The sequence below is a fragment of the Cryptotermes secundus genome, unplaced genomic scaffold, assembly GCF_002891405.2.
Source record: "Cryptotermes secundus unplaced genomic scaffold, Csec_1.0 scaffold162, whole genome shotgun sequence".
NCBI lineage: Eukaryota > Metazoa > Arthropoda > Insecta > Blattodea > Kalotermitidae > Cryptotermes > Cryptotermes secundus.
In genome coordinates, this window is record NW_019739943.1 from 1,335,985 (window position 1) to 1,349,458 (window position 13,474).

General features: G+C 39.6%; 1 protein-coding gene across 2 annotated transcripts in view; it reads left to right on the forward strand.

Moving 5' to 3' along the window:
- The first annotated feature begins 280 nt into the window (after positions 1-280).
- Positions 281-13,474, forward strand: part of LOC111872055 (protein sister of odd and bowel) — a 21,999-nt gene continuing 8,805 nt past the window's right edge. For both annotated transcript variants that reach the window (XR_002844163.2, XM_023865556.2), the window contains exons 1-6: positions 281-309; positions 595-1,032; positions 4,020-4,181; positions 7,628-7,849; positions 10,336-10,539; positions 11,021-11,190. Coding sequence is in view for 1 of the 2 variants with exons in the window: in XM_023865556.2 (XP_023721324.1) it covers positions 892-1,032; positions 4,020-4,181; positions 7,628-7,849; positions 10,336-10,539; positions 11,021-11,190 (899 nt within the window). In the remaining variant the exon portion in view is untranslated. The remainder of the gene's footprint in view (positions 310-594; positions 1,033-4,019; positions 4,182-7,627; positions 7,850-10,335; positions 10,540-11,020; positions 11,191-13,474) is intronic.

The window sequence follows — 13,474 nt, forward strand, 5'->3', positions numbered from 1 at the left end:
AAAAGGCCAGGGTTGCGATTTGTAGCTATTCATGTGAATTAGTGGTTGTTGGGGAGGGAGCAGTACACAAAGGCTGGCGGTATCATAGCATACCCTTTTACCGACCTAGCTCTCGGCACTGGCGGCAGCCATTTTGTATCAAAATAGTATCCCCCGGACACTGCGGCAGCAGTGATGCTTTCATGACGTCACGACGGCTATGTTGCCCGCCAATAGCATTGATTTGCCCTTCTGCTCTGTGTTCGAGACGATTTAGTTATTGACACACAGCAAGGTACATGAAACGTATCACCAACCGCGATCTCGTATGTAAGAACGCTAACTGTCACAACAATTCATGTATTTTCGTGCTGCTCTCTTGTCGAGTGAGGTGAAAATAATTAGCATGAGGTTCACTTGGAACGTATCACCATCTGCCATCTCGTATGAAAGTTTTGTTAATTATAACTACATAGTTCTGTGCCGCTATCTAATAGAATTTGAAGAAACTAAGTGGCTAGCCACTGGAATGTACTGGGATTAACTATCCATTACTATCGCTTAATAGATATCGATATCGCTAACTATTTATGTTGCAATGCCTTAGTCTTTCAGGTCTTTCAGCCAACACGGCCACCACGGACGTTAATTGCCAAACACGGATCTTCGCTCCCGATCAACTCGATGTCACCAACTCCAACGCCTCCAACGTCACCAACTCCATGCCACTCGATCACACAACCATTGTATCGATTTTTACGAATCGATTGTAAAAGAGCGTCGACGTCACAGTTCTCAATAAAATTTGTCGATGCAATTTCAACAAGAAGGAAATGTTTTTTTCTTTTGGAGTATTTTAATGATAATTAATCTCATCAAGTGCTGTGTTAGCTTTAAGCCAGTTTTAAGGCAATGGCAGGGTACAGAAGGGTGAATTATTACGAACTTTGTCGTCTTTGTACATCAAGTGAAGGTACCAAAATGCACATATTCCGCGAAGAGGGACGTCGAAGGCAACTCCCAACAAAAATTCAGATCTGTCTACCACTTCAGGTACGTACGCCTTATTCACAGAAGTTAGACATGTGTAACGTGTAAGCTTATGAACAGTACAAAATTCACAATGTCTGCTTAATCCAACCCGATTCACAAATGCCTTGTTTTGAAGCAGTTCTAACACATCGCGTATTATTAACCCAGTGTCAGCACAAATGCTCAAGCGTGTTGGTACTTAACGTACATAATAATTACATGAAGGGTGGATGTGTGCTAGTTTTATACAAAGGGAATCGCCCTACATTAGATGCAATATATCGGAAGTAGGGTAGAGACGTCGAAACTCCTTTTCACATATATATTGTTTTATAGCCTCAATTTAGAATGAGGCTCCCATGAATTCTCTGTGCTGTCAACAGAGGTTATGTGTGTTGTCGTGTACTAATATAATGTATGCTGGATCATATACCCAGTCATCAGTGGATGGGTTATTTTAATATTTTATGTAATTATTTTAAATTTGAAAGGGTTCTGTTATTGATTCAAGAAACCAAACTATTTCACGGGTATATTCTAGTAGGGTGATGGGAGACAATTTCTGTTCTCATTCAACAAACTAGGGTCTTCCCTGCTTCATTTAAGCAAAGTAGAAACCATACTACTTCATCATGTCTGTAATAAATATTCACTTTGACAGTTTACATCCACTTCATGGATCCAATCATCTTCCTGTAGGGCTGGATACAGAACATGTCACACATTACACATTCATGATGACTACATATCATATGTCCTTGGTCCAGTAAAATATATAATGAGGCCTCATGCAGACAGCACACATAGGTCGTGGAAAAACCACTGTCAAATTCGACCCTGAACAAAATCCCTCATATTTTCAACCATAACAACTTTATGCTGCAGGCCCTATCAGTACAGTTTCATTGTAACATATTAAAATTCATAACAAACACAAACATCATACATAATACCACACTTACAACAAGCAAGTCTCAACAATGTATAATACAAGTGCACAGATCATTTGTTACCTCTTAAAATTTGAGCCCCTTGCATGCTTGACAAATTCGTCAATAGAGTAAAATGAGTTACTTTGCAAATAATTTTGTAAAACGAACCTAAATTGCTTTTTATCATTTTTTAAGACTGTAATATTTGACGGCAGAGTATTAAATAGCTTGACGCCTGAATAATACACCCCTCTGACAGGATGATAAATGTGTTGAAGGTATATGAAGGTGGTCATTCCTTCTGGTACCAATGACATATACAGAGTTATTGGTCTGAAATTTATCCAAATTATTAACAACAAATATCATCAATGAGAGCAAATATACACATGGGATTGGTAATATGTCAAGCTTTTTAAATAGATCTCTACATGTATGAGTTGGGCCCACTTCCATCATTATTCTTACTATTTTCTTTTGTATAACAAAGACCTTATGACTGTCTGATGTATTTCCCCAATATATTATTCCGTATTTCACCAATGAATGATAATATGCATAATATACAGCTTTAAGACTATTTAGATTTAATATGTAGGATAATTTACGCATCAGAAAACCAATTGTGCTCAACTTGTGAAGCAAAAAATCGATATGTCCCTTACAAGTCAGATGACTGTCCAGTTGCAAACTGAGAAATTTTATTATTTCTCCTTTTTTCAGCTTTTTGTTAAAAAAGATTGTACATAGAGGGTAGCTTGTAGCTGCTCTTGGGGTGAATTTTATCATTTTTGTTTTATCCAGATTTAACACAAATTGATTATTTTGACACCACATAAACATGTGATTAAAAACAACATCCAATTTTATTTTAAAATTATAGTAGTCTTTAGCCGTGAGAGAATACTAGTGCAAACATAATAACTTCCAAAATTTTACTTATTTCAATGGGGAAATCATTTTAGTATATATTAAAGAGTAAAGGTCCCAACACTGATCCAATTGTTTGCTTCCACAAATAGCTGTTCTTCATGAACATAGTGGTTTAGTGATAGTACCCCAACGTCATGTTTGGGAGGACCTGGATTCAAATTTTGCCACAGATACCAGATATCGTGATTGAGTTATGGTTTTCTCCAGTTACTCCATGCAGGTGCTAGGATATAATCTTAAAATAGGCCGCAATCTCGCCCTTATCGTTTCCAGTTCATCATTGACAACCAATTCTATGCTTTGTGATCTCAATACAATTGGAAAATCCTTGTTATATAACCTGGGAATTGATTTAACCAGCTGGTCTTCACATGTCACATTTACAGTGGCTTCAGCACCTGCATGAAGGCGAGCATTATTGTGGAGCAGAAGAACTAATCTTGAAAGCAGTCCGTAGGATTCTGATGAAGTGATGCTTCAGACTGGTACCCAACATGTAACTGTATTTGGCATTTAGATAATTGTTCATCTGAAAGTCAAGCATACACAGACTTCTCAATATGCAACTCATTGTGAATTGTATTGTAGGCAGGCTTGTGATTGATGTATATTTTAGATGTAATCAGCAGCACTGATTTGCTTACCATCGAATAGTTCCATTTATATACTGTCCTCTTGCTTATGCATTTATTGCAAAAAGTAATTATCATTCTTCCATATATTTCACTGGATTTCACATCCTTTGACTGCAGAAGAAGAAATTTGATCACAGGTTTTACTTTTATTCAGTCTATCAGTGGAGTAGCCGTGTCACATGATAGTATTATCACTACTTAAAACACAGTTAAAACCTCAAATGAGGAAAGGTTTGTGTTAATCATATATGAATCTCACCCTTAATTAATTTTCTTATTTTTGTGTGGGTGTAAAGGTGGAAGAACATGTAAATTTCAGGATGTCAGCACATTACACAAGCTCTGAGGTGACATAATTTTCCTTCGAGGCTTGTGGATGCAGCACATTGGTGTCCTTTACTGCATTACATTGTGTACTTGAAATGAAACTTCATGTTATTCACTGATATTAAATTGTATATCAAAGTTTATGGTACATTATCTTGCAATTTATTGTAATTTTGTTCAGGTATGTGAAGATGATTCATTGCCCAAGATTATCTGCAGTCATTGCGTGGACAAATTGGAAAGTTTTTATGACTTTCGGGAATCCTGTGTCAATGCGGAAGCTATGTTGGAGAGCTATTTCACATCTCTTCGCTTTTCAGATGACTTCACACGTGAAGGAAAGGTAATTGTAGCAGTATTGTTTTTGAATTTCCTTCTCAAAATTTAGAATTATGAACAGCTATGAATATTTACACACAGATTTTATGTGATAGCCAAATAACAATAGGTCTAAGACTATGTATTTTCATTTCAGTTTTTGTTAGTAACTGATTAGTTAAGCTTGCAATGAATTTATTGAAAAAAGTGTGTTTTATTGTTATGTGACATCTGTGATGAAGTATTTTTTTTTATTGCTAGTGGGGTGGGACAAAGTCCCTTGTACTGCGGCCACTTCTGGCCTATTGTCCTAGCCCCAGATGATAGGTGAGGGTGATTGTGGAGCAATTGGTGGAATGGAGATTGGCAGGGGAAACCGAAGTACTCGGAGAAAACCTGCCCCAGCGCCACTTTGTCCACCACAAATCGCACTTGACCAGACCCGGGATCAAACCCGGGCCACCGTGATGGGAAGCCAGCGACTAACCGCTTGAGCTATGGTGTGGCCCTGTTGTGAAGTAAGATAAAGTTGCCTTGTGCTTAAGTGGAGTGCTGTGAAAACCTACACGTAAGATATTAGTTGTCAGCTTCATGCTTCAGCTGCTTCTTGAGAAAGAGCCCACGTTACCCCTTGAATGATGCTTTTAATATTACAGGAGTAATAGATGATGAAAATATTTGCCAAGATATTAGTATATGAAGTTGCGTAGTTGGTTGAGGGGCTATGCTACAAGCCGGAAGGTCGCAGGTTCAAGTCCCGATGAGGTCATTGGATCTTTTTTCAGTTGACCTAATCCTATCAGCTGCAGTAGGCCCTGGGGTTTACTCAGCCTCTAACAGAAATGAGTACCAGGAATTAATTAAATAATTTTCCTGGGGAGTAAAGCGCGGCTGGCACCTAAGGCTGATGACCTTACCACCATCTTTGAGCCGACTGTCTAGATAATGTGGGACCCACAACGTTTCACAACCCTATGGGCCTCCACGTCCTGGTACAGGGATAGCTTTACTTTTTACTTTTTTTTTTATAAGTATAAGAACTGATGGCAAGAAATATAATTTGAAAGATAAATGTTAATTTTTTGGACATTATTTATCAGGCATGCCTAATAGTGGAAACAAATCCAGTTTCCAAAATGTTTCGTAAAAGAAATGAACACAGTGAATAATGTTTACAAAATTAAAGTTTGTTCAATTGCAGAAATAGTAAATATAATCAGAGCTCCAGGAATACAGTTTAGATCTGGTGACCACGTGTGAAAATACATTCGTCAGTAGGCTAAGCAGTGCATTTCATGCAAATATTGTTATACTTGTCACTGGTCTCCATTAATTTCTCTGTCATTGCAGACAGGCACCACGATTTATACAGCTCTGATTATAACTGAGGTTCATGATGTAAGATCGGAATAAATTTAGGTTATTTTTATTCAGAAATTTACTTTTCTACTTTTAAGGACCTTGAATTGGATAGATATAAATTATGTATTTTGCTTATTTGTTCTATGTGTTTGTCTACACTCAGAGGAAAAGAATATAAGTTTAGCATACAGGTAATTGGATGCAGAAGTCTAAGGAAAGTGGGCACGCTTAAGGGGGATGTATGAAGTAAGAAACCAAAAAAATACGTAACAAGAACTTGATACCTGTACACTGTACTGGCATTGTTAAAGCATGTGAGTTTTGGGGAGAAACAAAGCAGAAATGATGGACTTAAGGTTCTCACAACAGTGGCTGTGAAGAGTTCAGTCTTTAGAGATATAACCCTGTGAAGCCAAGTGAAGGACTGCTGATGTTTTGGGGGAACATACTGCCTTCATCTTCAGGGTTGAAGTGTGAGCTAAGCAAGAAATCAGCAAGCAGGGCTTGGAAGATGGAGACAGTATATGTTCCCCTGGAATGTAGTTACCTTCACTAGACTGTGCAGCATTATATTCCAGAAGCTGGAGCTCTTTATAAAGCAGAAAGGTTGTAGAAAATATATAGACATATTAGACATCAGTCATATTAGTATTCAGAATTTTATTTAGAAATCGAGGAAGGCAAATCTGTGTCACAAATTTTGTTTTTCTTTTTCACATTTTTTATAATGACTCTTAGTGTCACAGCTCTATAGTTTGGTTGATAGGATGATTATTGAATGTGGAGCACTTGATGGGATGAGAGTGAGAAATCTCAGGGGAAACCACTATACTTGAAGAAAGTTCATCCTAGTGCCCCTTTGCACACCACAAATTCCACATTACCTGACTGGATTAAACCTGAACTGCCACAGTGGCTGATGGCTTACTGCCTGAGCTGTGGCATAGTCCAAATTAATGTTGTGAAATGTGCTTGCATGTGTGAGGATATCGTTTTTCAATAGCATTTTAAAATAATAGTAAGTAAAATGGTTTTGTTGAAGAGTCTTTTGAATCTAGATATATTTTTCATGCAGGCATTTTACCATCTGTTTGACCACTTACTCAGGCTGAATTGCAATAATTATTTGGACTGACGATACTGTGTTTTTATTTTATTTACTTGTGGTATATTTAATGGACTTGCAATGGTCATATTGTATAATTTTAAGTGATAGGAATTAGAGAATTGTTACCTGTTTCTGGTAATGATTTATAAAGAAGTGGCCATACTGTAATTTAAGATACTATCCCACAACTTGTCTTGAGTGCCCAAGGAAAACCATGAAGAACCACAAGATAGGATAGCTGGTCTCTGTGTTGAGTTTCTAACATGGAATCTCCTGAATAGGAAACAGGAATGCTAAGCATTTAGATATGAGTTTCGTTGTGTTGGATTGAATTTTCTGAGAGTCAGAACCAAAGACAGGCTTTCATAAGCAGTGGTCCGATGTGATATCATTTAGTCTGGTTGTTGGTAATCTCTGTTTTAAAGGAACATACTGCACCCATCTTCAGGGTAGATACACTGAAACTTTGGATACCAATATGATGTGAGTAGTCAGTCAGGTTGTTAGGTGGTAGGTAAATTGGTAATATATTTTCCATACTTTTACTGTGTTTGTATCTTTACATGACTATCCTGTGTATTAGTAGGCAGCAATAATTATTATTTTAAACTACTACTTTGTGTTGGCTTTTTTGTTTGCTCTGATGTTCTAATACTGACAAGATTATGTTGAAAGATTTGACAGCCACTTTACTGCTGTATTACTGCTGCAGCGAATGCTTAGAAATGGTATATGAACATTATCTTCAGTGAATCCTGTATGTCTTGCTCTTATTCTCTATTTGTTTTAGTGTATGATGAGTTCTGTTTTTCCAACGTCCACTTTTCTGTTGGAAGTCCATCCTAAGCAAGCTTCTTTTAACTATTTTATAAATATAAATGTTCAGGTTCTTAAATTGTAAGAAATGTCTTCATGTACTTTGTAACAGAAACTTGGGTTGTTGTTTGTTTATAGCTTGTATTACGCTCAGTTTTAACAGTTTTCTTTCCTTATAATTGCAGGTATATGTGAAGGATGAGAGTCCACCGAAGAAAAAGGCAACTACATCTGTGGCTGTTGCAACAACAGCCAACTCTGATGTAGAGAAACACGAGCACAACAAGGCTGGAGCGCCTCTGACGGCTGCCACAGATGGTTTAAACAGTCTAGTCCAGGCAGCTGGTATTCAGATTGTGAGTGATGCAGATGGAACCAGAGTTCAGCAATATAAATGTGCCATGCAGGTGAGTGTTCATAAATTCACAGCTTGCAGTGAGGTTGTTTGGAAGCGGCCTCCGTAGTCTAGGGGTAACGTTCCCACCTCATGACTCAAGGTACGCGGGTTCAAACCTGGTGGAGGTCATGTAAATTTTAAGGGTGGAAAAAATTCGGGAACAAGTCCTCCGGGAGGGACTTTAAGCCGTGGGTCCCGTGTCATAGATTTACGGCACGTAAAAGAACCTCATGTCTCTAGGAGACCTCTGAGCTAAATTAGGCAAATTTTCCCGCCCAAGCAGTTTCCAATGCCTCCAGTAGATGGGGAAAGTATTAGGTACCACTGCCAGATGAGGACCGACCTCGCTGACAGAAAGGGACTAATTATCAGATACCACTGCAAGTAGAGGGCCGACCTCGCTGGCAGAAAGGGGCTGATAACGGGCACCAGTACCGGTAGGGTATGGAGACAGTAGAAATTAAAGGGGGATTCACAATGGACCAATAACTGGTCTAAGTGCATGGGGAAACCCGCCTCCTCCAACAATGAATGAAAGAATGAATGAGGTTGTTTGGAAGGAGCCATGATAGCTCAGTCAGTAAAGTGGCTGAATGCAAACTGGCCTGCAAGAATTGGATTGCCAACTTAGGCATAGGGGTTTCTCTCTCGCCTATTTATTTCTTATTTATTTATTTTCAGTCACTTTCAGTACAGATTATGTAGCATGAAATTACTCTATGATTAATGAATAATCAACTGGGAAAAGATGAGGGAGGAAGTTAAGAGGGCCTAATTTGAGGCACTATCATAGCATTTGCCTAGATAGACTGATGAAAACCATGAAAAGTCTTGGTCGGGATAGCTGGCCACAAGGCCAAGAACCTCAAAATGTAACAAGGAGCTCCAAGCAGAAGTAATAAAGCTTACTTTCATATTGCACAGAATTTTAGTCTTACAGACCAATTTATTTTGTTATTTTAGTGAAGATGTTATGATGTAAGTATAGCCTGTATGTAAAATTTGTTGATATAGCAGTAAAGTTTTGAATTGGCACAATGTTTTCAGTTGTTTGCTTTGTTTCTTTGGTTGTATGGCTTATTCTTTGACCATGAATATGGAGGCAATACAGTCCTAGGAAACATTAGTAAATTTCTGACAAACTACACTGTGTAACATCCCAGAACATGATGCTGTTTGTAGTCACTGCCATTAGAGCCTTGAAATGTGATATGGCCATGAATACTCCTGCCAAACGGTGTCTGACTTATTGCAACCGTCCCTTCTCCGTAGCGTCCTTCCCGTCACCGCTGCTGCTGCTGCTTCTTCTTTCGGTCACTCCCGTTTCCCCTTTTACCACTTTTGTTTTATCTCAGGGTAGGTTGGGCATCAGTGGGGTGGAGGAAACCTAGGAGTTCCTGGTAGGGCATGAGACCCTCTCAGGGTGTTGCACGGGTTACATTCGGGGTGACCCTATTTATTGAATGCCAGACTAACTCGATTTGTGGTTGCTTTTATTCATTCACTCTTACACTTTGATTACACTTATAGGGGGTTGTTACACTGCTATAACCCACTTTTTACGGATATTCTTTTGTTTATACAATTCTCAGAGTATATCCGCACACGTCTAAACTGCTCGAGGTTTGACTTTTGTGTCTTCCACTCTCAGACACGTCTACCCTATTCAGTGCCCCACTTTTGTGTCTTCCACTCTCGGACACGTCTACCCTATTCAATGCCCCACTTTTGTGTGTCTGCGTGGCGTCAGCTTCGCCAAAGCGTGGTGAAGCCAACCCACGCAAATTCCATCTCATAGTTTCATTACTTGGGTAGTGCTAGCTGATTGGTTAAAATAAACTAATTATTTTGAGTTTGACCAATAAGGTCTTGCCTTGCTTGCCCTTAAGGAAAAATGCAACCAAAGCTCTTGGGATTCCCACTGACTTGATACTGTACGTCGTCATTCGTGTGGTGAAGTCCCTTAGCTTATTGCGCACAAGTTATAGCGTGCATTCCTGGGTAAGAGAGGTCCTAAATTGGGTTACCTAAGGGCAGTCCTAAGCTCCGTTCGGCTTCATTATAAAGATGTGAAAAGAATATGCATGAAATGGATTTGTCAGATTTGTTATGTATTTTCGCCATTTCATATGCTTGAGATTCTTTTAATTATGTCTTGCTGACTCTTGTGAACGTGCTTTGAGGCCGCGCCATAGCTCAAGCTTTTAGTTGCTGGCTTCCCACTGCGGCGGCCTAGGTTCGATCCTGGGTCTGGTCAAGTGGGATTTGTGGTGGACAAAGTGGCGCTGGGGTAAGTTTTCTCCAAGTACTTCGGTTTCCCCTGCCAATCTTCATTCCACCAGTTGCTCCACACTCACCCTCACCTATCATCTGGGGCTGGTACAATAGGCCAGAAGTGGCCGCAGCACAAGGGACTTAGTCCCACCCCACTAGCAATAAAAAAAAAAAAGTGCTTCTTTGTAGTGATTATTACATGTGAATTGAATTTGTTTCTAGATGCAGCCTGGATCTGCAGGACCCACAGTAGTGGAGGCAGCAGCCACAGAGGCATGCTACAGCTATGAGTGCACTACTGCTAGCACACGCACCACTGACACAAACCCAGTTGTTGCACAAGTAACAGCAAAGGTGGAAGATGGAAGCACCCAGTGCAGCGAGACAGACTTTGCAAACAAGGTTATATCTGCTAGGCATCATCAGGTCAGTTTCATGCAGCAGCGAAATTGTAGTTACTATTATCTTACCTACTTTGTTAATTGAAAGAACTGACCGCCACTGTAGTCTAGTGGTCAGAGTTTCTGGCTACATATCAAGAGGTTCAGGTTCGATTCCTGGTGCTACCAGAATTTTTGAGAAGTAGTGGGTCTGGAACAGGGTCCACTCAGCCTCATGAGGATAATTGAGGAGCTGTCTCAAGGAAATAGCGGCTCTGGTATTGAAAACCGAAATTAACGGCCATTGGGATTGGTGACGCTGACCGTGCAACACCCTCTATCCACTAAAGTTGGCACCAACTTCACTGACAGGCAGCAGTCACTCATCAGTATAGTTCGCTTGTGGACTAAAACCACAGGGTTTGTTGTGTGTTTGTAACAGGCACCTTTAGTAGACGTTAACAGAAGTTCTTAGAGTGTTTTATAGTTACAGTTATAGTTATTAATAATGATACTTGTCCTTCTAGTCACCAGAGAACAGTGAGGAAAGTGATATGTCTGCTCAGCAGCAGCAGCATGCAGCTGCGGCAGTAGCTTTCACCACAGCAGGACCAGGCCAGGAGATGCTAGTACATTTCAATTTCAACAAAGACAGAGAGGGACTTTTCCGATCTGATGATCACACAGCTCTGCAGAGGTGTGTATTTATGTTAATATCATGATTTTTTCATTACTTAATCTCAGGTTTATAAATGATTACAGTACCACATCAGAGAATGATAACTTAGGATGAACTGTGAAGGAATGAGAATTGTGTTGTTTTGAGGTACTGGGCAGGAACAGGATAAGGTAAGCAACCTCTTTCATTATATCTGGCCACTTGTTTAACAGTCAGGTCCATGATCTGTTAAATATACAAATCAGGAAATCCTCCCACCATAATATTTTATGGCGCTTTAATTTGGGATGTCACTTAATGGATTCTTTGTGTTATCTTGATCTTTTTTTTTTACCTTCGACCTTAATCCACCTGAGATGCATTGGCAGGTACAGGCCATGTTTTTATACGTAGCTTGTGACTTGTGCCTAAGGAGAAGTTTGGCAAGAAGGAGTGAGCCAATGATTACAGCTGCATTGTTGGCTTGAGTGTGTTTGACAGACTGCAACTAAGACCCTATTATAACTGGTATACATCCTACAAACTTTAGCTCAGTGAACTCAGCTATATCCATTGTACATTCTGTTAAGAATGGCCATTCCTGAAAACCTGGACTGTGTCTTTCTTAAAATTATTATTGGGGCATGAATGGGTGAAGGAAAATGTATTATTTTAAGTACATTTTGTTACGTAGGTCATTTAAGAAATAATACACACAGTTTTTTGTTTATGTCCATGTTTATTTATTTATTTTTTTATATCTCTTTACAGTCCTTCAATATAGTCCCCCTGCTTCTCAATGATAGTCCCAACGTGTGGGAAGCTTTACTGTTCCATCCAGGACACCATCTTTGTTTATCTGTTGAAGGCTCGGGTAACTGCAGCAGAAAGCTCTTCCAGAGAGGGAAAACAACGGCCTCGCATAGGTTGTTTCAACTTTGGGAATAAGTCGAAGTCTGGTGGGCTCATGTCTGGGCTGTAGGGAGCATGAGGCAACACCTCCCAACCGTATTGGCGCAGCTTTTCTGTTACGACATTCCTGGTGTGTGGGCGAGTGTTGTCATGAAGAATGATCGGCCCAGCCTCGAGCAACTGAGGTCGGTTTTTGTGCATTTTTCTGTGCAGATTTTGCACAAAGTCACGATAATAAACTGCTGTGACACTTTTCCCGCGCGGAACTCTGTCATGATGATTCCTTGGTGATCATAAGCAAAGATCATCATTTGTTTGACCTTTGATTGAGATCATCAAAATTTTTTTGGCCATGGGGAAGATGGACCTCTCCACTCGTTGGACTGTGATTTCAGCTCCGGTTCAAAGTCTCTAACCCACGTTTCATCAATAGCGACAAGTCGATACAAGAATGCTTGACCTTCAATGTCAGATCTTTGTTTCAGCAAGGTTGCAATGTCAAGGTGTTCCTGCTTCTGTTCAGCAGTCAAGCAGTGAGGGACCCGTTGCGCAGTAATCTTTCTCTTCTTTAAATCATTTGTCAGAATTCGGAATATTGACGTTGGTGGAATCCCCGTGGTTTCAGAAAGTTCCTCACATGTCGCATGACGATCTTCAAGAGCATCTGACACAAGTTTCACACTTCATTCATCTCTTGATGTTTTTGGCCTTCCTGGCCTTGGATCATCCTTTATGCTCACACGACCGGCACGAAAACGACCAGCCCAGCGACAAACTGTACTATGGTCCACTGTTAACTCGCCAGAAACTTCACTTAAAGCACTGTGGATTTCTGTCGGGTTTTTTCCATGTAAAGTTTCGATCTTAATGTACGACCTTTGATCTTCAACAGTCACAATACCTGAGAACTGTGCAGGCTCCATTTCTAATTCACGTAATTAAGAACAGAGTACATTATAAATGGAACAAAATAACGTGCTTCTTTCTCAAGCCCTGAACTGTAACTGACGTGAGGCTCACTGTTGTTGCGTCATCTAATCCGCAGTATTGCCAACCTGTGCATTATTTATGAAATGACCCACGTACATACATGTCAGGATTGTTCACTTTGTTTCTGTCATATACAAGTTGAAGCAAGGAATGCAGGTGTCAGTTATGTTGCTTGTTTGTTTTGTAGGCAGTGTGTTCATTCTGTTATAAAATTTGAATCATGCAAGTGAGTTCTTATGTACCAGAATTTGTTAATCATAAATTTCAGAGCAAAATGAATATGTTGTTAAAATATATATTAGTATTACATGTTTTATGATTTGGCTTTTCACGCATAAAATTATAAATACAGTAAGTTGGTTCACCACAAACATGCCTATTATGTGTGTGTGAGGTACAGTGGGTCCTTGATTATCTCCCC